The 23,406-nt window shown below is 42.8% G+C and overlaps 1 protein-coding gene across 2 annotated transcripts in view; it reads left to right on the forward strand.

Moving 5' to 3' along the window:
• Positions 1-23,406, forward strand: part of LOC111972571 (WW domain binding protein VOPP1) — a 57,559-nt gene that overhangs the window by 9,110 nt on the left and 25,043 nt on the right. For both annotated transcript variants that reach the window (XM_023999582.2, XM_023999584.2), the window contains exon 2: positions 1,102-1,160. In XM_023999582.2, coding sequence (XP_023855350.1) covers positions 1,102-1,160 — 59 coding nt within the window. The remainder of the gene's footprint in view (positions 1-1,101; positions 1,161-23,406) is intronic.

Raw genomic sequence — 23,406 nt, forward strand, 5'->3', positions numbered from 1 at the left:
GTCTGACTTTATAGCCTTTCTGTTGAAGGCCAGTGGATTTCAGTTACATTGAAGAGCAATGGGGCATTCTTTTGTTTTTAGTTAGTGTATGATCCACTATGCTGTTTACACTCTACATCTGTCATATCACTGAGTCGGCAGTGAGGCTTTGGCGGAGGACTGTATTGTGTGTTGCATAAAGCCACGGCTGCCAGAGAGAAGCTGTATGTATGATTCAAAACAGCAAGAGTATTTGCATGGGTTAACAGACCCATAAAGGTTGTTCATTTGCTCATAGGCAAACGGATCATCTTGACACTGAAACCCGTTTCAGTACTGTATTATAACCGTSTTTTTCATATGTGAACAGAGCGGTTTCATTTATTTTTCAAACTTTAACGTGGCGCCTCATTTTTAATGAAAAACATTACTTGCGCATAAAGCCCTGGAGGTTATGCCTGGCCTTGTGCATAACACTCCCAGGACAGATCCTCCTTTTCCTCATCTTGCCTCTTTTTATCACTCCTTGCTTTGTGTAGAAAGGATGGAGAGCGCTCTACTAAGCTACAAAGCACATCTTATGGAGGGCCATAAAACTGAAATATGCCTTACGCTTTACAGAGACTGCCTCAGTCAGCATTTTGATAGAGGGCGGTTGGAGGCAGCTGCGTAGTGTTGCCGCGAGGCGTATTGATTAAGAAACAACTGCTGCCCGGGATGAACGAAGCCTGGCGTAATGCGATGCAGGCAGATGGCACGCCGCTCTGAAATGGTTTGTTGGTACGCTCTTTAGCGCAAGACTGTCTCAAATTCTTATCCAATTCTCTGTAGGTGGAGAAAATCATCTCTTCAACAGTGAAGCCCAGAGCATATGCCGATTCGTCTAGCACTAGATTTGACGGAGAATGGAGGTTATTAAACAACCTGGTTGAAGCCTGAAATAACGAGACTTAGTAAATGTAAGCCTGAAGCCAATGTCAGGTCATACAGTCTGCATTGTGGGAGAGATGGTCTGTCCAATGTCAGGTCATAGTATTCACTGTGTGTGGGGCAGGAGGGAGTATATATTTTTTTTCATTATGTAAAGAGCATGGACTTACTTTCTTTCTCTCCCTCTTGCAGTGCATAGAGGCCAAAAAGTACTGCTGGTATTTTGAAGGCGGATACCCCATCTACTTTATGTAAGTACCATCTGCCACAGTATGTATTGTACTGTACATATCCAATTTTATGATATTGTGATAGGTAACAAGCTACATACCACCAAATGGTGGCGTCTTATGAATAACTATCATTTTGTTTGATTTTACATTTCTATTCAGAGGAACCATAGTGTCTGAGGCAATCATCTCATCTTAGTCAACACAAATGTCTTTTGTCAAGGCTTACCATACATATGTGTGAGACTGTGGCCATTTCACCTGTTAATGTCACAGTCCAACAGGCTAAGCAATCTTGCCTGTAGCAATCCCTTCCCTCCGACCGGGGCCTTTAATTCAGACCCCATCTCCTCTGGTTAAAGCTGTACTATGCAGAAATCGCTCTGCCATTTCCTGGTTGCTAAAACTCTTAATAGTTCGCCTAGTTTTAGTTTGTGACAAAACAAGCACAAGTGTTGATTTAGATTTATTAGGATCCCTATTAGCCGACGCCAATGGAGACAGCTAGTCTTACTGGGGTCCGACACACATACTGTAACGACAAAGACGTTACAGACTAAACACTTTACAATTTAGTGTGTGTGTGTGTGTGTGTGTGTGTGTGTGTGTGAGAGAGAATCATTGTACCATCTAAACCTCTGAAATATATATTCCATAAACAAAAATATTGTATTTTCAGCTGTTAGAAGCTGGTGTACAAAACGAAATAAAAGACCCAAAAACMAAACTTAAAAATGGGAAATATAGAAATACTACACATAGAACAGATCTAACGCTCTTTAGACTTGCTTTCAATTAGAATGACAGATCAAAATGTAATTATTTACAGTGGGGCAAAAAAGTATTTAGTCAGCCACCAATTGTGCAAGTTCTCCCACTTAAAAAGATGAGAGAGGCCTGTAATTTTCATCATAGGTACACTTCAACTATGACAGACAAAATGAGAAAAAAAAATCCAGAAAATCACTTTCAATCATTTTCCACCATAATTTGCAAATAAATTCATAAAAACCCTACAATGTGATTTTCTGGATTTTTTTTTCTCATTTTGTCTGTCATAGTTGAAGTGTACCTATGATGAAAATTACAGGCCTCATCTTTTTAAGTGGGAGAACTTGCACAATTGGTGGCTGACTAAATACTTTTTTGCCCCACTGTATCTTTCGTCTCTGTTTTCATAATTTTACTTCATGTCGCAAGAGGCTGAATGTAACTCACAGGAGAAAGCATCCGAGCGAGCGGAATAGCGGCCCTCTTTCTACATGTAGCCCATCTGTCTGGTCTAAACGAGTGACATTTTCCTGCCTGTAGCATTGAAGGCAAGTGTAGCCAGCGAGCATCTGGACTCCCTTGATTATTATTTTTCAATAAATGTGCCATTCAGCGTTGAGCTAAACTGAGCGAGCTCAACTGTGAATGTTCCTGGAGCACAACAAAAAAAAGTGTCAAAGGAAGCCAGTTTGGATTTGGCTTCACTTGAATTGTTCCATCTCGTTGTGTTGTCCTCTGGTGGGTAGCTAAAATTMGCCTTTTTCTTAAATTAGCCATGATGGAGATAGGGATTTGGACTTGTGGTTTTACTTAATTCTCCATACTGGCTAATGATTGTAACGGAGATTCTGATCCAACCATTAATTGTTACATTGATGTGCCTCTGGCCTGAGAGGATGTTAGTTCATTATGTAGCTAGATGTAAAAGGCTAATGTTAGCTAGCTAATGTTGCCTATGAATACACACGCACACAGAAATCAGAACCATGGACAGCCACATCATATTAAGTTGATGTTGATTGGACTAAATCATTTTTGGTATCTTTTATTTGTCATTGTATTAGACTAAGTAGAGGTGATTTGATGTTGAAATGGTCCTGGAATAGAGGAAGCAGCTCCTGTTTTCTTTACGACTTGCAGTAACTCTCTGTGGTTCTACATCAATAGTTGTTTAGTAGTCGGAAACATGAACTTGCTTGACCGTGCTGTAGGTCATGTAACTGTTTGTTACATGCAACATGCTTTGTGGACTTGTCTGGACAGAGGTTGCTCTCCGGTTTTGTGATAAAACAGGTGTGGTTCAATTTATTCTGCCACTGTCGTTTTGTCACGGTCGCAAGGCATATGAATTAACAGGTTAGCGAGCAAACAATGCGATTATCACAACACATACATTTTAATGTGGCTTTTGGGGGGGTGGAAACTTGGCTTCCCCAATGATTTTACCCACACACCTCTACTGCTATAACTATATATATTTTCTATGTGAATTTGATAGCCCAAAAAGTTACATGTTGCAGCTTTTAAGCTTCCCATCCATTCTCCCTCGCTGGTAACTACCGGTGTCGGCCATTGTTCAATAAAATGAGTGTGCTCCTCTGAAGAGATATGTCATGTAGGTAATGGAATGAGGGTGTGCGCCTCTGAAAAGAGATCATGTAGGTAATGGAATGAGGATGTGCGCCTCTGAAGAGAGATCATGTAGGTAATGGAATGAGAGAGTGCGCCTCTGAAGAGATATATCATGTAGGTAATGGAAGAAATCAACATTTGTCCTCTTCGTCTTGCCTTTAAGCTCCTGACTGTGGACCACATATGCCCCCAGGTGACATATGCCACCCTCTGTCTATGCCCCTACTGTCTCCCTATCTGTTTCCCGCTGTACTGTCAAAAATGATAACAATCCTTTAAAAAAAAAGAGTAGGTATGTAGCTGCTGTGCTATCAGAGTGAAACTGCACAACCCATCATATACAGACCAGAGCACTATGTCTACTGCAAGTACTGGTGCTCACAGTCTTTACATGAGAGCGAACAGTGGGCGAATCAGATCATTCCTCCAAGCTGTTTGCTGTCCAATGGTGTCTATGGGTAAAGGGGGGGGCCCGTCTTAAAGTCCCAGCCCTGGTTAGAGGGCAGATCATCAGGGGCTCCTGATTAATGCACAGGCCTCTGACTGTATGCTCCAGAAGGGATTCCCCTCGCCCACAACCAAATGCCAGAGCTTTGTGCTTGAGGTTTAAAAGATGCAGGTTCCCCCCCTAAGGGGCCAGGCAAGAGTTCACTGAGCAGGAACCAATTATAGATAGCGCAGCGCATTTCTGAGGCCTGGAATAAGTGTTGGATTTGCATTTGCATCCACCCCGCCGTAGCGCTAATCATTCTACCCATCTGGATTTAATGCCTCCAGCCACGCCGAGTGTGATGTTCGGGGATGTATCGTGCCATAGCGGATAGAATGCGGCTGGGTTATGTACAGTGGTAATGCAATGAAGGGCTTTTGAGGCATTTAGAAAAACGTGGCCATCAGTTGGAGAAAAGCAAAGGCAGAAGTGTTGGTCTGACACGGATCCCGTTCCCATCACTCTCACACCTTCATACACACATGTGCCTGGTCATTGCTCAAGCCCCACTGCAGCCTAAACTTTGTTGTGAACGTTCAGAGGATGATATGACGGATCCCTGTTGCTCCCTGATATCAACACTAATGTCCCGATGACTGTCATTTCTCTCCCACTGTCGGGGAAATTGCTCGTCGCCCATTGAGTGTGTGTGCGCGTGTGACTTTTGCTGATACCCAAATCGCTGCTTCTTCTCTCAAGCCATCAGTGTTTTTTATAGTAGGTGAGTTGCCATGTCTCTCACATGTTTACTGGAGACATTATTAAAACATACGGTCCCCAGCCAGTGGCCACCGTCCACTGATGGCACACACTTGAGTTAACTGTCACATCAGTGTGATTTTGTTTTCTGATTCAGCATTAGTTCTGCTTTCCCTCTTTCCCTCCCTTCCTCTTGCTCTTCTGTCTCCTTTTCTCTCCCTCTGTGTCGCTCTCTCTCTCTCTCTCTCTTCTTCCTTCCCTCCTTCTCTCCTGTCTCCTTCCTGCCTTCCCTCATTCAGATTAAACATTTATGTTAGGGTAAAATCCAGGGTTTCATGATTAGAGGACCTTGGCTCGGCCGCACCAGCTCGTAAATCACTTCATCTCCCTCTCTCGTTTCTCTTATCAATGTACTGTAGTGGGCCTATTCTGAATAATATCTGTCCAAAGGCAGCAGCGGGAGGCAATAAAGTGAACCTAGTTTTTGTTTACACAGCAGGTGTGCCTCAGAGAGGGGCATGAAGAATACAGGTGAGGCTGAGTTTTTTTTCTTCAGAATACGAGTGCTGGAGCGGCTATATGGGTCCAGAATAGGAGTCTGCTGGAGCGGATATATGGGTCCAGAATAGGAGTCTGCTGGAGCGGCTATATGGGTCCAGAATAGGAGTCTGCTGGAGCGGCTATATGGGTCCAGAATGGGAGTCTGCTGGAGCGGATATATGGGTCCAGAATAGGAGTCTGCTGGAGCGACTATATGGGTCCAGAATAGGAGTCTGCTGGAGTGGCTATATGGGTCCAGAATGGGAGTCTGCTGGAGCGGCTAATGGGTTCCAGAATGGGAGTCTGCTGGAGTGGCTATATGGGTCCAGAATGGGAGTCTGCTGGAGCGACTATATGGGTCCAGAATGGGAGTCTGCTGGAGCGGCTATACGGGTCCAGAATGGGAGTCTGCTGGAGTGGCTATATGGGTCCAGAATAGGAGTCTGCTGGAGTGGCTATATGGGTCCAGAATAGGAGTCTGCTGGAGTGGCTATACGGGTCCAGAATGGGAGTCTGTTAGACAGCTAACTCTTTATCCTCAATATAGCAGGTGGTGTAAAGTCATAACTCAGCTCACACATAGGAGCTGGTTGGGGTATTCATTAGTTTCCTTTATATAACTATACTTAGGTATTCACATCCACATCCACTCCATGTGCATCTATGCACCGTGTGTATCTTCAACAGTTCTATCCTCTCATAGACAATTCAGAAATGCCTATAGATTGCTACTTCCTATACATATAAAACACCCCGTGTTCAATAACACCCATATTATTAGTAGTATAGCCACTGGCCTTCTCTAGTCACTCGTAGGCTCAGTCACTGGTATACTTTTATTTACAAAGCCATTTTGGGTTTACTACCTTTTTTATTTGGGCATTTTTATTGTTCYGAAATGTGGTGGGTACTCTCTTCGTTCGCTGGACTTTATCCTGCTAACTGTTCCAAATGTCCGAACTGAATTTGGTAAAAGGGCTTTTATGTACTCTGCGCCATCGTCTTGGAACACCTTACAAAATACTTTTAAACTGGAAGAACTTGTCCCGATTTGGTGTTTTTAAATCACTGATGAAGGATTTTGAGGCTTATTCCCTGACCTGTCAATGTTTTTAATTTGCTGTTTTTGATTTTGTTTTACTCTTGTGAATGCAATGGTTTTTACTAGATTACTTGTAGTTTTTCATGTTGTCTGTCTGTAATTTTTGTAATGACTTGGTGCTGCCTACCTTGGCCAGGACGCTCTTGAAAAAGAGATTTTAAATCTCAATGAGCCCTTCCTGGTTAAATAAAAAATAAAGTAGTACTCCCAGACTAAGATGGGCTGTGGTGGACGGAACCCCTTATACAGAACTGGACAACTCAACTCACATTCACACTGGAGCTAGTCCCCTGACACCTCTCATTCACTCAGTACGTCATAGCTAAATTTGAATCAGCTTAATATCCAAATTTGAATCAGTTTAATATGTCATATCACACTACTTTAACATCCACAATACCTTAGTACTATTCCCAAACACACTCGGTAATCTCCCTTATTACCCCATGTGCATCTTCAACGATTCTCCTGTCGTTACTTCCTATGCACCTTATGGATCTTCACTATACATATAGAATAGCACCTTTATGCTATTATCAATGGCTACAGACCACATAGACATTTCTCCTATAAATGCCTACAGACAGCTGTCAGCGGGGCATGGCAACGTTTCTTGTCTCTAATGTATTTATTTTATTTAACTATGACTAACTGTAGCCCTTTTTCTGTCATGTGTATCAACGCCGCGATTTCTCTACAGCCGTCATAGTCTCTACAGTATCTATAGTCCCTGAGCATCACAGTCAATATAGCATCCATAGCATCTATGGTCCCTATAGCGTCAGTCCCTACAGCATCCATAGTATCAATAGTTTACATAGCCATAAATGCTATAGACTCTATAACTCAAACAGTCATTCAGTAACTCCACACTCACACAACTTTCACATTCACTACACTCACATCCACATTCACTTACTACCAGCAGTACCCTCCATTTTAATGTTTTATTGGGTAATTTTCCCCCCAATTTTTATACTTTTTTTCATTTAATTTTGACTTAGTGAAATGAGCCGTCCCTCAATTGTTTGCGGATGTCTCCTCCTGGGCAGTTCACAGGAAGGGTCTGGTCAGATGGAAATGATCCCTTATATACTGGTTACAGATACGTTACATAGGGTTGGTTCCGGCATGTCTGGCACCATTTCCTATCTTACAGAACATATTCTGGGCGTTCTGCCAGATGGTCCTAAGGAGGAGGTCATGTCGCCCCCCCCCCATGCCTTTACCAAGCACAGGCAGGAACCAAGGATTATTTATGACACTAAGGCAAGATTAAAATTTTCAAGGCTGTCTCTTCACATGATAAAAATGTCCATCACAGCTCAGTCTATGGTTTTGCATAAGGAAAAGTGAAGACGGTGTTTTATTTTGGAAATGCTGATGACTGTAGTATGCTAAAGTCTCGACGAACCATTTCTGTATGGACCTCGCTTTGTGCGCAGGGGCATTGTCATGCTGAAACAGGAAAGGGCTGTCCCCAAACTGTTGCCACAAAGTTGGGAGCACAGAATCGTCTAGAATGTCATTGTATGCTGTAGTGTTAAGATTTACCTTCACTAGAACTAAGGGTACTTGCCAAAATCATGAAAAACAGCCCCAGACAATTCTTCCTCCTCCACCAAACTTTACAGTTGGCACTATGCAGGTAGCTTTCTCCTGGCATCCACCAAAACCAGATTCATCCATCGGAGTGCCAGATGTTGAAGTGTGATTCATCACTCGAGAGTGCGTTTCCACTGCTCCAGAGTCCAATGGTGGTGAGCTTTTAACCACTCCAACCAAATGTTTATATATATTATTTCTTTTGTTGATATATGCGCGTCGGCAGTCCCGTTCTGTGAGCTTGTGTGGCCTACCACTTCGCGGCTGAGCCGTTGTTGCTCCCAGACATTTCCACTTCACAATAACAGCACTTACAGTTGATCGTGGGCAGCTCTAGCAGGGAAAAAATTTGACGAACTCACTCGTTGGAAAGGTGGCGTCCTATGACTCTGCCACATTGAAAGTCACTGAGCTCTTCAGTAAGGCCATTTTACTGCCAATGTTTGTCTATGGAGATTGCATGGCCGTGTGCTCGATTTTTATACACCTGTCAACAATGGGTGTGGCTGAAATAGCCAAATCCACTAATTTGAAGGGGGTGTCCACATACTTTTGTGTGTAGATATAGTGTACCAACTCAGTGCCCTTGTGGTCAGTATCTGCACAGAGATTGGGAGTTCGATATTCGGCCGAGTCACACGAGAGAGCCCTTTCGGTGCACTCCTCTGCCAGAGATGATCATTACACAGGTGCCCCTTGTGCTGGGAACAATAAAAGGCCACTCTAAAATGTGCAGTTTTGTCACACAACACAATGCCACAGATGTCTCAAGTTTTGCAATTGGCATGCTGACTGCAGGAAAGTCCAGCAGAGCTGTTGCCATATAATTGAATGTTCATTTCTCTACCATAAGCCACCTCCAATGTTGTTTTAGAGAATTTGGAAGTACATCCAAACGGCCTCACAACCACATACCATGCCAGCCCCGGACCTCCACATCCAGCTTCTTCACCTGTGGGATTGTCTGAGACCAGCCACCCGGACAGCTGATGAAACTGTGTTTTTGCACATCCGAAGAATTTCTGCACAAACTGTCTCAGGGAAACTCAGCTGCCTGCACTTCGATCTCACCAGGGTTTTGACCTGACTGCAGTTCAGCGTTGTAACAGACTTCAGTGGTCAAATGTTTACCTTCGATGGCCACTGGCACGCTGGAGAAGTGTGCTCTTCACGGATTAGTCCAGGTTTCAACAGTACCGTATGGCGTTGTGTGGGTGAGCGGTTTGCTGACGTCAACGTTGTGAACAGCGTGCCCCATGGTGGCGGTGGGTTTATGGTATAGGCAGGCATACGCTACGGACAACAAACACAATTGCATTTTATCTATGGCAATTTGAATATACAGAGATACCATGACGAGATCCTGAGGCCCATTGTCGTGCCATTCATCCGCCGACATCACCTCATGTTTCAGCATGATAATGCATGACCCCATGTCGCAAGGATCTGTACACAATTCCTGGAAGCTGAAAATGTCCCAGTTCTTCCATGTCCTGCATACTCACCAGACACGTCACACATTGAGCATGTTTTGGGATGCTCTGGATCTACGCGTACGACAGCGTAAGAGCGTCTGCTAAATTTAAACAAAGTAAAATGATGTGCAAAGAGCAATGTGCAATTTTGAGATAATGGTGCAAAGTCCATGGATGAGAGGACCATGTGGCCGGTTGGTGAAGGCCACGGCACTGGAAAACAAACTGTTCAGGTGGTGGGAGGTTTTGGTCACGCCTTGACCTGAACAGTTTGCGAGAGGGGAATCTTTGGATGAGGGCGTGGAAGCGGTCGGCCACTAGAGCACGCTTCCTTGCCCTGGAGTCGTGCAGGATCTTCTTAGCAGCCCGGACAATCCGCTGCAGTGATGGAGGAGGTGAGGATGGTCTCTGATGGTTGTTTTAGAACTTAATCAGTACACACAGCATTCAAACGGAGGACTGAGGACAAAAACACCATGCATTCACCAAACATTTCACTGAGGGAAAACAGATTTTTTATTTTTTTTATAGTGATTGTCTGATTGGGTGCTACCGTAGTCTGCATCGTCTTGTTTATAGTTTTACATTGGAAGTTTTATTAGAGTCAGTAATAGAAGAGTCAAATCACATACAGAGTCTCATCTGATCAGATGTTATCAGCAAGCCAGAGCCGTCTGTGGAAAGAGCACAAGAGTAAAAATATAAGTGCAAACAAAATAAATGTATCATTCAACATCCGATTCCAKCTAAAACAATGACGTGAGCCCTGTCCCAACTCATCTCTGCTCAACTCCTCACTTCCTCTCGCATCCTTCTTAAAACCCATTTGGAGGTCTTCGGCGAGGAACCTTGGGTTGTCTCCTCCCAATGGGGTTTTAGGAGGCCCGATGGTCAGTCCTTGCATCTATAGCTCTGTCTATGAATTTGAATGGTTACATTTTCTCCAGCCCCGTCCCTCAGATTTTTACGAAACGGGCTAGGAGAACGCTTTTGTTTAAACTGCTGATTGGCGCTTTAAGCGAAACAAATTAGCATACATGTATGTATTAAGCATACAGTACATGACTGTTGAGAGGGTGGTGCCATACCTTTTAGATCCCAGGTGCTGACATACTAAAGATGAAGTTGTGACAGGTGTCTTGACCCACCCTCTGGCTGTTCTCCAGGCAGGTGTCTTGACCCACCCTCTGGCTGTTCTCCAGGCAGGTGTCTTGACCCACCCCTCTGGCTGTTCTCCAGGCGTTGTCTTGACCCACCCCTCTGGCTGTTCTCCAGGCAGGTGTCTTGACCACCCTCTGGCTGTTCTCCAGGCAGGTGTCTTGACCCACCCTCTGGCTGTTCTCCCAGGCAGGTGTCTTGACCCACCATCTGGCTGTTCTCCAGGCAGGTGTCTTGACCCACCCTCTGGCTGTTCTCCAGGCAGGTGTCTTGACCCACCCCTCTGGCTGTTCTCCAGGCAGGTGTCTTGACCCACCCTCTGGCTGTTCTCCAGGCAGGTGTCTTGACCCATCATCTGGCTGTTCTCCAGGCAGGTGTCTTGACCCACCTCTGGCTGTTCTCCAGGCAGGTGTCTTGACCCATCATCTGGCTGTTCTTTCCAGGCAGGTGTCTTGACCCACCCTCTGGCTGTTCTCCAGGCAGGTGTCTTGACCCATCATCTGGCTGTTCTCCAGGCAGGTGTCTTGACCCATCATCTGGCTGTTCTCCAGGCAGGTGTCTTGACCCACCCTCTGGCTGTAAGCTGTTAGTGTCTTAACGACCGTTCCACAGGTGCATGTTCATTAATTGTTTGAACAAGCATGGGAAACAGTGTTTAATCCCTTTACAATGAAGATCTGTGAAGTTATTTGGATTTTTACGAATTATCTGTGAAACAGGTCCTGAAAAAGGGATGTTTTTTTGTTTTTTTGCTGAGTTTATATCTGTCAGAATATCCAAGGGTTTTTTATATAATTCTAAATGAATAATAATCGCTTTGTTTAAAAAATAACAATATTTTGAAGATTATTTTGTTTTCAAATAATGTAAAATGAGCCATTCTTGAACATGGGGTGAGACATTGTTACTAATTTGTAAATAAAGCCCGTTTGTTATTTATTTCTGTTTTTAGAGGGAGAGAAACCAAACACCTACAGTTATCTCATGGGTCTCCCAGTCGAGGCCGACACGGTTGTTGAACCAGCATCTGTAGCAACACAGCTTGACACTGTTTTAGACCGTTGCGCCACCCAGGCGCTGTACAGCTTGACCGGTTGGGAGTGGGCTACAGTAATACAGTAAAAGCAGAATAATCCTAATAAAATAAAGCCTTGGTGTAACAACAGTTTTAGTAAGTATTACTGAAGTCGTGCACAATTATCAGTTTCTATGTAGGTTTATGTCGCCCGTTCATTGTCAGTTAGAGACACAGTAGGACCCAAAAGCATAATCAGTGGTCTACCTCCCCCTTGTGGTGGTCTGGAGCAATGAAGTGGTGACGCAGGGTACCGTACTAAACCACAAATTACCTCTAAGTCCCGCGGCGTAATCACACAACTTTTAGTGGAGCAACCACTGTATGTCCACTTCATCCCTATTGTTTAGCAATGACTACCACATTCAGTATAGAACCATCTTTCTAACCAATAATAGAAGCAGCTTTGGATAAACTACATAGCTAAACGTTAGTTAGCTAGCGTTAGCTTCCTAGCTCACCTAGCTTGCCTCATCAATATCCTGCTTTAATAACAGAAGACCAAATAACTACGTACTTCATGAAATCATAGTTGGTTAGCTAGTTTCTCTACTGAAACTATCGAACATACCTATTTTTTTTCAGCCATCGTTCACCTTTCACCGTCCCTTTTCATTTCCATGGTCAAAAATCTGGTTAGAGAGCATTCAAGTCGTGATTGGTCCAAAAACCTGACCAATTGCGTTTCAGTAGACTGCTACAGGCTATGTTCATTGGCTAGAATTTCCCCGTTATGCAATTATAGTAGGCAGTTGTGAAAGCAAAATGGCTTTTGGTGTGGGGGGGGGGGGAAAGACACCCGGAAGTGGCATACTTGTGAGTGCAGTGATTTGAGACTTGACATGTCATAAGGACTTCTTCAGGCGAACAAAAATGTCTGCTCTGAAATTTATTTACTGTTGAAATGCAGTTCTGCTCGCTCAGTCAGCAGTTTAATTTGCGCATTGGCCTGCYCTCGCGGAACCCGTCCTCACTCGGCCATGTGTCTTCTCTCTTCTACACGAGTGTTAGCTCACGGAATGATGTTTCATCTTGCTCGCTCACGCCATCTAGTGCTTGTTCGACTTTTGGATCGGATTTGATACCATATCAACTAGTGATGCACCAATATGACATTTTTGACCGATATCCGATATTTTCCTTGCCAAAAAAACCTGATAACCGATATTTCAATTTTTTGCGGCCTTTTAAGCGTTCTAGTACAGTTAAATAGTTAACACACACACATGGATGCAGCGGTGTAAGGCACTGCATCTCAGTGCAAGAGGCATCACTACAGTCCCTGGTTCGAATCCAAGTTGTATCAATCAATCAATCAAGTTTATTTTATATAGCCCTTCGTACATCAGCCAATATCTCGAAGTGCTGTACAAAAAAACCAGCCTAAAACCCCAAACAGCAAGCAATGCAGGTGTAGAAGCACGTATCATATCCGGCTGTGATTTGGAGTCCCATAGGGCGACGCACAATTGGCCCAACTTCATCCGGGCCGTCATTGTAAATAAGAATTTGTTCTTAACTGACTTGCCTAGTTAAATAAAGGTTACACACACACACACACATACACTGACCAAAAAGTTATTTTGGAGTGGGTCTATTTATGTATGTCCCCATTACCAACCCTACTTTTGGAAAATCTGACCACGGCTCCATTTTGTTGCTCCCAGCCTATAGACAGAAACTAAAACAGGAAGCGCCCGTGCTCAAGTCTGTTCAACGCTGCTCCGACCAATCGGATTCCACGCTTCAAGATTGCTTCGATCACGTGGACTGGGATATGTTCCGCATAGCATCGGACAATAATATTGATGAATACGCTGATTCAGTGAGCGAGTTTATTAGCAAGTGCATCGGTGATGTTGTACCGACAGTCTGTTAAAACATTCCCCAACCAGAAGCCGTGAATTGATGGCAGCATTCGCATAAATCTGAAAAGCGCGAACCACTGCTTTTAATCAGGGCAAGTTGACCAGAAACATGACCGAATACAAACAGTGTAGCTATTCCCTCCGCAAGGCAATCAAACAAGCAAAGCGTCAGTATAGAGACAAAGTAGTTGCAATTCAATGGCTCAGATATGAGAGGTATGTGGCAGGGTCTACAGTCAATCATGGACTACAAAATGAAAACCAGCCCCGTCGCGGACCACGATGTCTTGCTCCCAGACAAACTAAACAACTAGTCAAGCACCATATCACCTCCACCTTATCTGACACCCTAGACCCACTCCAATTTGCTTACCGCCCTAATAGGTCCATAGACGACGCAATCACACTGCACACTGCCCTAACCCATCTGGACAAGAGGAATACCTATGTAAGAATGCTGATCATCGACTACAGCTCAGCATTTAACACCATAGTACCCTCCAAACTCGTCATTAAGCTCTAGACGCTGGGTCTCGACCCCYTCCTGTGCAACTGGGTCCTGGACTTCCTGACGGGCCGCCCCCAGGTGGTGAGGGTAGGCAACAACATCTCCACCCCACCGATCCTTAACACTGGGGCCCCACAAGGGTGCGTTCTCAGCCCTCTCCTGTACTCCCTGTTGACCCATGACTGCGTGGCCATGCACGCCTCCAACTCAATCATCAAGTTTGCGGATGACACTACAGTGGTAGGTTTGATTACCAACAACYACGAGATGGCCTTCAGGGAGGAGTTGAGGGCCCTCGGAGTGTGGTGTCAGGAAAATAACCTCACACTCAATGTCAACAAAACAAAGCTGATCGTGGACTTCAGGAAACAGCAGAGGGAGCAGCCCTCTATCCACATCGACGAGACAGTAGTGGAGAAGGTGGAAAGTTTTAAGTTCCTCGGTGTACACATCACGGACAAACTGAAATGGTCCACCCACACAGACGGCGTGGTGAAGAAGGCGCAGCTACGCCTCTTCAACCTCAGGCGGCTGAAGAAATTCGGCTTGTCACCAAAAACACTCACAAACTTCTACAGATGCACAATCGAGAGCATCCTGTCAGGCTGTATCACCGCCTGGTACGGCAACTGGTCCGCCCACAACCGTAAGGCTCTCCAGAGGGTAGTGATGTCTGCACAACGCATCACCGGGGGCAAACTACCCGCCCTCCAGGACACCTACACCACCCGATGTCACAGGAAGGCCAAAAAGATCATCAAGGACAACAACCACCCGAGCCACTGCCTGTTCACACCGCTATCATCCAGAAGGCGAGGTCAGTACAGGTGCATCAAAGCGGGGACCGAGAGACTGAAAAACAGCTTCTATCTCAAGGCCATCAGACTGTTCAACAGTCATCACTAACATTTAGCGGCCGCTGCCAACATACTGACTCAACTCCAGCCACTTTAAAAATGGGAATTGATGGAAATTATGTAAAAATGTACCACTAGCCACTTTAAACAATGCCATTTAATATAATGTTTACATACCCTACATTACCCATCTCATATGTATATGTATATACTGTACTCTATATCATCTACTGCATCTTGCCATCTTTATTTAATACATGTATCACTAGCCACTTTAAACTATGCCACTTTARATAATTTGTACATACCCTACATTAGTCATCTCATATGTATATACTCTACACCATCTACTGCATCTTGCCTATGCCGTTCGGCCATCACTCATTCATATATTTTTATGTACATATTCTTATTCATTTCTTTACACTTGTGTGTATAAGGTAGTTGTTGTGAAATTGTTAGTTTAGATTACTTGTTAGATATTACTGCATGGTTGGAACTAGAAGCACAAGGATTTCACTACACTCTCATTAACATCTGCTAACCATCAAATAAAATTTGATTTGATTTTGATCATCAAAACCTCTTTCTTTCACTTACTTGCTGTTTCGTTCAGTCGTTTCATTCTCAACCAGGATTTCTATGGAATGCCGTTTGGGTCTTTGCGTGTCAAAAAAGATACACGTCAAATAACACTATTTGACGTGTCAGATAAGCTTGTTGACCAATCAGGACCTGAATATGACTGCATGTCACATAATTTAACTCATTCATACATTTTGTACACATTGATTACACTATCACTCGTATTTTATATGTCACAACGATTCATCGATACGTATGCTATGATACTGGTAAAGTTGTCTCGAGCACCTACAGTGCTGGTAATTAAATAAAAACATTTTTAAAAACCTAGGCAGCTCTTGGATGCAAACAATGTTCTTCCCCAAAAATATAGCAAAACGACATCTGTTGCAGTAACTATAGTTACCTAGCTAACTATATAGCTAGGTGTCATCTAAAATAACCCAAATTTATAAGACGGTTCTTATTTGATTAATGCTGGTCGGACCCATCTATGTGAAGCTAGCCACAATAGTGGACTTTGCAGTTAGCCTTTAAAAMAAAAGTATGGCATAATTCTACTATTTGTATTCATTTGCATCAGTCAATGACATCCTTTTATTTTGAAGGCACACCGCAAATTACACTATTGTGCCTAATCCTTATTGTGGCAACACAACCCGGTCCGGTCGAGCATCACAAGCCAGACGAAGCTAGCTGGCTGCTTATAACTTTAGCTTTGGGCAACAGGGTTAAGTAGCTGGCTAGCTATTTATTTTCATGAACTAAAGTTCAATTTCAATAGGCGAACAACAAGTGGCAACCTAGCTAATACTTACTCACAAGGATTCCTAAATCATTGCTAAGAACTATGAAAATGACTGCAGTTTCTTCTGGTCATTGTTTTCAGGCTGGTTGTATTGGTGCTAGCTAGGTACCAAGCTAATGCTAGCTACCCCAGAAGTTGCGGTCGAACAAATGATGCTTCATTACCAACGCCGTATTGTAAACACATCGTAAATCTTTGACAAGACTTAGAAATTGCTGTCTCGCATTAATCAACAACCAACTTGACAGAGCTTGAAGAGTTWAAAAAAAATTGCATAATATTGTACAATCCTGGTGTGCAAAGCTCTTAGACTTGCCCAGAAAAACTCACAGCTCTAATCATTGCCAAATGTGAATACATACAGTTGAAGTAAGAGGTTTACATACACCTTAGCCAAATACATTACACTCCGTTTTTCACAATTCCTGACATTTAATCCTTGTAAAAATGCCCTGTCTTAGGTCAGTTAGGATCACCACTTTATTTTAAGAATGTGAAATGTAAATAATTTTTAGAGAATTATTTCAGCTTTTATTTCTTTCATTACATTCCCAGTGGGTCAGAAGTTTACATACACACAATTAGTATTTGGTAGCATTGTCTTTTAAATTGTTTATCTTGGGTCAAACGCTTCAGGTAGCCTTCCACAAGCTTCCCACAATAAGTTGGGTGAATTTTGGCCCATTCCTCCTGACAGAGCTGGTGTAACTGAGTCAGGTTTGTAGGCCTTCTTGCTCGCACACGCCTTTTCAGTTCTGCCCACAAATGTTATATTGGATTGAGGTCAGGGCTTTGTGATGGCCACTCCAATACCTTGACTTTGTTGTACTTAAGCCATTTTGCCACAACTTTGGAAGTATGCTTGGAGTCACTGTCCATTTGGAAGACCCATTTGCGACCAAGCTTTAACTTCCTGACTGATGTCTGGAGATGTTGCTTCAATATATCCACATAATTTTCCAACCTCATGATGACATCTATTTTGTGAAGTGCACCAGTCCCTCCTGCAGCAAAGCACCCCCACTACATGATGCTGCCACACCCGTGCTTCACGGTTGGGATGGTGTTCTTTGGTTTGCTAGCCTCCCCCTTTTTCCTCCATACATAACGATGCTCATTATGGCCAAACAGTTCTATTTTTGTTTCATCAGACCAGAGGACATTTCTCCAAAAAGTACACATTTTGTCCCCATGTGCAGTTGCAAACCGTAGTCTGACTTTTTTATGGCGGTTTTGGAGCAGTGGCTTTTTCCTTGCTGAGTGGCCTTTCAGGAAATGTCGATCTATAGGACTCATTTTACTGTGGATATAGATACTTTTGTAGCTGTTTCCTCCAGCATCTTCACAAGGTCCTTTGCTGTTGTTCTTGGATTGATTTGCACTTTTCGCACCAAAGTGCGTTCATCTCTCAGAGACAGAACGCCTCTCCTTCCTGAGTGGTATGATGGCTGCGTGGTCCCATGGTGTTTATACTTGCGTACTGTTGTGGAGGTCTACAATTTTTTTTTCTGAAGTCTTGGCTGATTTCTTTTGATTTTCCCATGATGTCAAGCAAAGAGGCACTGAGTTTGAAGGTAGGCCTTGAAATACATCCACAGGTACAACTCCAATTGACTCAAATTATGTCAATTAGCCTATCAGAAGCTTCTAAAGCCATGACAATTTTCTGAAATTTCCCAAGCTGTTTATAGGCACAGTCAACTTAGTGTATGTAATCTTCTGACCCACTGGAATTGTGATACAGAAATAATCTGTAATCAATTGTTGGAAAAATGACTTGTGTCGTGCACAAAGTAGATGTCCTAACCGACTTGCCAAAACTATAGTTTGTTAACAAGAAATTTGTGGAGTGGTTGAAAAACGAGTTTTAATGACTCCAAACTAAGTGTATGTAAACTTCCGACTTCAACTGTATGTAAATGAGATTTCAGGCTGTAACACAACAACAAAATGTGGACTAAGTCCAGGGGTAATGAATACTTTCTGAAGGCACTGTCTGTGAATATGTCAAGTGAGCATGGGCAGCTAATGACCATCAATGCATAGACAATTTAGTGGAAGATGCTGTGCTAGGGCCTACAGTATACTCAGATGAAGTACCAGTATTTTAACAAGCTCTAAAATGTTACCCACAGGAGGTTTTTACAAAATCAATTTAGGACAAGAAGGATATCATACATTATGCATGTGTTACCTCCATCTCCGGAAATTGGTTTATTTTTGTTCCTGTGTAACCTAGGCTTAACAAACAAACCCAGTTTCCCCACAGAGGGAGCGAGGTGACATCTCCGTAAACATGTCGTGGGCCTGCGTCGCATCAATTACAAGGCCACTCGTCTATCATGATAGAGACAGACCGTACAGTGTCTCACTCAAACCCAAGGACACAATTGAACATGTTAAGTCTGTACTGGACTATATCATTCCTATAACCTATTTTAATAGATTTGATTCTTAAACAAATACACTGCAAGCAAACATTTCAATTCTTAAAATGTCTGTATTTTGATACTTTATTGACACTGATTTTCTTTAAGTGCACAGTTCACTATCCAGAGCCTATGCTGTAAATGGGACGTAGTACGCAGCATCTTTTGAAAAAAGGGTTGATGGGCACAAGGCCAGTTGAGGAATTCTTCCAGAGGTTGCCCAACAAAAGCCTTTGACATCTCGACACTTTGCTCAAAGTACCGAGCTGTTGTTACAGATCAAGACTTTCCATGCCCTGGCCTTTTAAAAAGGCTTCCGGTCAAAGCAGAGATCACTCTTGCTGAGTAAGAACATTGGCCTGTTCTATTCAGAATTTTCAGGCTTTGTTTGAAACCCTCAAAGGGTGTTCATTGCCTTAGGTTGGTCAGAAATGTGTGTATGGTGCTTGTTGAGTATAGAAATATGGTTGACAGTAATATATGTGCCACAGCTCTTTTCAGGGATGGCTGGAAACGTTGTTTGACTGTTCAAATCAAACAGGTCCCCAAACTTATTTAAATTTCAACCGCCCAACACCCTTGACATATCCTACTAAAATAACCATGGCAGAACTTCATTTTGCCTAAGGAGCTCCTTCGAATATCAATTTTGACAGTTAGGGAGGGTACATTGTCGAAGGCGTGAAGGGTTCAGTGCTGCTCTGGTAGATGTTATTGGCGCTATCTCTGAGTGGACAGCAGAGGAGGGTAACTGCTCATGGACTCATCCAGCCTAAGCTTGCCACACTGCAGGTTGATTGAGTCCTATTCAGTGGATGGTTACTTGAGTGGATGGTGTGCCTGTTTAAAGCTGAGATCCATGATGAGACACAACGCGGCCCCAGGCGCATTTTGTAATTCTTTTTGTTTTGAGGAATTTAGCATACAGCCAACAGCAGAGTATTTACTATCGTATGTGCAGTGATGTCCATGTGAAAAACTGTGTTCGTTGTTTGAAATAAAATCTTTGTTGTTATATAGCAAACGGAAGTGTCAGTTTCACTATATGAATTGCAGCTTGTAAAGGGACATTACACTCCAAAAATAAGTTGTGTCTCAGGCCATCGGTTGTGTAGATCCAGCTGAATGGCTCAACCCCAAATTAAATGAAAAGATGAGCACTGCAAATTTGGAAATAACATGGTGCTCAGTATTGCGGTATAGGCCTATAACTGGAGCTGTATACAGACGCCTGGGATGTAGATTCATTTTGACATTTAAACTACTCTTGCTGTGGTCTTGTTGAAAGCTTCCATCTCTGTGCAAAATCCTTCCATTTGGCTCTGGTAATGTCGTTGTCAGTGGCTCTCATTGACTGTTAATGTCTTTGGACATTTATCCCACTGGTCATTAATGTCCTTTTTTGTGTGTTGAAATGAACTGGAAAGTATTGTTCTTAGACTGGTTAAGGACTTGTTAAGAATGTCAAAGCTCAAATGACAATGTTAGATAATGTACTAGAGTATACTTGCCATAAAATGTCAAAGTATTTTCTTTCAGACCTGTTTTGTAAACAAGGTGTTTTCCACCGGTAAGATGTTTAGGTTCCCTAGCAACAGGGCTCTCTCTACTCCGGCCTTTACTTTGACTGCCTGAGGCTCAAATGGCAGCCTAATCCCTCTATAGGGCTGTGGTGGTCACGAACGTTTCCGTTGGTGATTGTCAAGCAAATAACTGTCGGTCTCACGGTAAATGACAGTTAATTAAGAAAACACATTTAGCATCTCCTCCAGCTTTCACACAGCCTACAAGCCACTGATGCAGACCTTTTGGAATATCTACATTTAAATAAAAAATAAATCCATGTAATATAGCCTACACCTTCACAATAAATCCATGATTTCTTTTAGACAGGTCTATAGAAACATGATATGAAGAAAATGTAGTCTGTCTGAAGAAAATAATAGAGCACTGAGTTGTTATGATGTGGCTATGCCAAATGGATGTGGGCTACACTAGTTCATTTAACAGACACGTTTTGCTTCTAATTCCATGGCATTTAAAAAAATGTTTTATAGTATGAAGAATACAATTGAAAAAAAGATGAATAAAATATAAATATTTTCTCCAAACGATTTGAGGGAGTGCGCACATGGGGCTTCTGTGTTGAGCTGTCAAATAAATAGGTACTCTATGCTTAGTTATGAATGTAACTTTTTAGTTGTTCTACAAGTGTTTGGCTATATGTTTTGATTTTTAATACATTCTAAGGCTGAGACTAATGATGATTTGAAAAAAGTCGCTTGAAACGAATGAGCTCTGCTTTGTTTTTTGCGCAGGCTGTACACACCAATAGTCTCACATTCACAATTTTGACAAGCAATTGTAATGCCTCGAATTTCACAGCGCAATCCCCTTTGTGGCCGTAATGCACCCTAAACAAAATCCATGCCTTTTGCGGCCTGGTGTGCTGCACTCACATGGCTCTCTGTCACGTGATCGGGTCTTTCTCACAGGCTACAAGGGAAGACGGACACGTCGGGGACTCAACTGCGCACATCCTTATCCAATTCCGAGGTGCATATTGAAGATATTTAAAGAACTGTCCACATTTACTTTTCGTCAGCCAACAAAATGAGGACACCTAACGAACAGCAAAAGCACTAGCCTATGTCCATGGTACAAAAGTTGACTTGTTCTGTGCGATAAATAAATATTACAAACGTAGTCTGGGACAGTTGTGGGGCACAGTAAATCCCAAATGAATACAACCACTAGCATCCGAAAACCTTTTTAACGCAATGTGGCTGACGCAACAGATCAGAATGTTTAGCTTAAAATGTTGATAAACTATTAGGCTATTTCTTCACATTATTAGCGCAGCAAAGTGCACATGGTAGTAGCCTATAAACACAATAGTTCCATTAGCGGAAAACACCATTATCAAAAGTGACCGCAAATGTGATTATGAATGTAATGCTTTTATTAGGAAGGTGCATTTTTTTATGGTGAAAATTATCTTCTCCAAACTTGAAACTCACACACTGCTTATGTATGAAGTTAGGCTCTACACCCCTTTTAAAGCAGATTAATGTGCTTCATTTTAATAAGTTATTTGGCTATATAAACCTTATCAAAACATATAGGCCTAGACTACATGAAAAAAAAGTCAGTTTCTTATGCTGGGCATCATTCTCAGGCAATAATATATACGTCACACGTGATAGGCTAATATTGTCACCCATCAGACTATTCTTGATTCAATCTTGTCTTTACATATACTAAATAATGAAATTGATTTAGAATGGACCTTAATCATGCACCTGTCTTGAAACGGGCAGCAGGACAAAATACGTGTCTATGCACTTAAATAGTGAATGGACGACGCTTTTGCCCATGGTTGATTTTCATGCCAGCCAGGTCTTTTGCCCATGGTTGATTTTCATGCCAGCCAGGTCTTTTGCCCATGGTTGATTTTCATGCCAGCCAGGTCTTTTGCCCATGGTTGATTTTCATGCCAGCCAGGTAGGCTATACTCCTGTTGTAAATATAAGCAATGTGCTTAATATTAGGAAAGTTGAGAAATAAATATAGTAGGTCTATCCTATAGAAAGTTGATGGATCCTCCTCTTTTTATTAGCGGCCATCACTCCATTCTCCCGCAATTTAAAAACCTATAGAAATGTTGCGCAATATGGGCTCTCATAAAGTGTTTGATAAAATGTTCGATCACATTTGCATTGATGTCAGAGTGATTAGATGGACAATAGAGTGCTGAGTACCAGGCAGTTAGAACGTTTGGTAGGATACTAATGACCATCTGCAGCACAGAGCTTGGAGACGATTAATTACCGTGACTAAACGGTCACGTGGAATTTGACTCCCTTCATGACTCGTGACCACTGGTGTGGCAGTAATATGGTCACCCCAACAGCCCTATATAGTGCACTACTTTTGGTCAAGGCCCTATTCAAAACTAGTGCACTATATAGGGAATAGGGTGCCATTTCAGACGCAGYCAATATCACCAGCATTATATACCTACTGGTGGAGTAAACCTTTTTAAAACAAATTGGCCTTTGATAGAAGTGTCTTGTCATTTTGTCAAGTTCATGAACCCACCTGGAGGGAAGCAACTGTTGATCCCGGGCTTCATCATCACAGGGTACTGAGCTCCATTGGTGATAAATCATCTCTCCGAACCAAAACAGATTGAGTTGTGATTGTTGCCATGGGAACCCACAGCTGTGGAGCAACAAGAACACACATACGCATTCTGCCTGGGTTAGACGTCACATTGCTTGCTTAGCCAGTACCACTTCCACCTGATACCTGGCTGGAACTCAGGACCTTTGTTAACACACGGGGCCACCCTCCTTGACAACGCTCCAACGGGTTGAGCCACCCAAAAGGCAGTGGTGGAAAATGTATTCAATTGTCATACTTGAGTAAAAGTAAAGATACCTTAATAGAAAATAAATGACCCAAGTAAAAGTCAAACTATTTGGTTTTAAATATACTTAAATATCACACACTTGTTTTTGTTTTTTTTACGGATAGCCAGGGGCAGACTCCAACACTCAGACATCATTTACAAACGAAGCAGTTGTGTTCAGTGAGTCTGCAAGGTCAGAGGCAGTAGGGATGACCAGGGATATTTTTGTATCTTTTTTATTTCACCTTTAT

The sequence above is a fragment of the Salvelinus sp. IW2-2015 genome, linkage group LG14 (genome assembly GCF_002910315.2).
Source record: "Salvelinus sp. IW2-2015 linkage group LG14, ASM291031v2, whole genome shotgun sequence".
NCBI lineage: Eukaryota > Metazoa > Chordata > Actinopteri > Salmoniformes > Salmonidae > Salvelinus > Salvelinus sp. IW2-2015.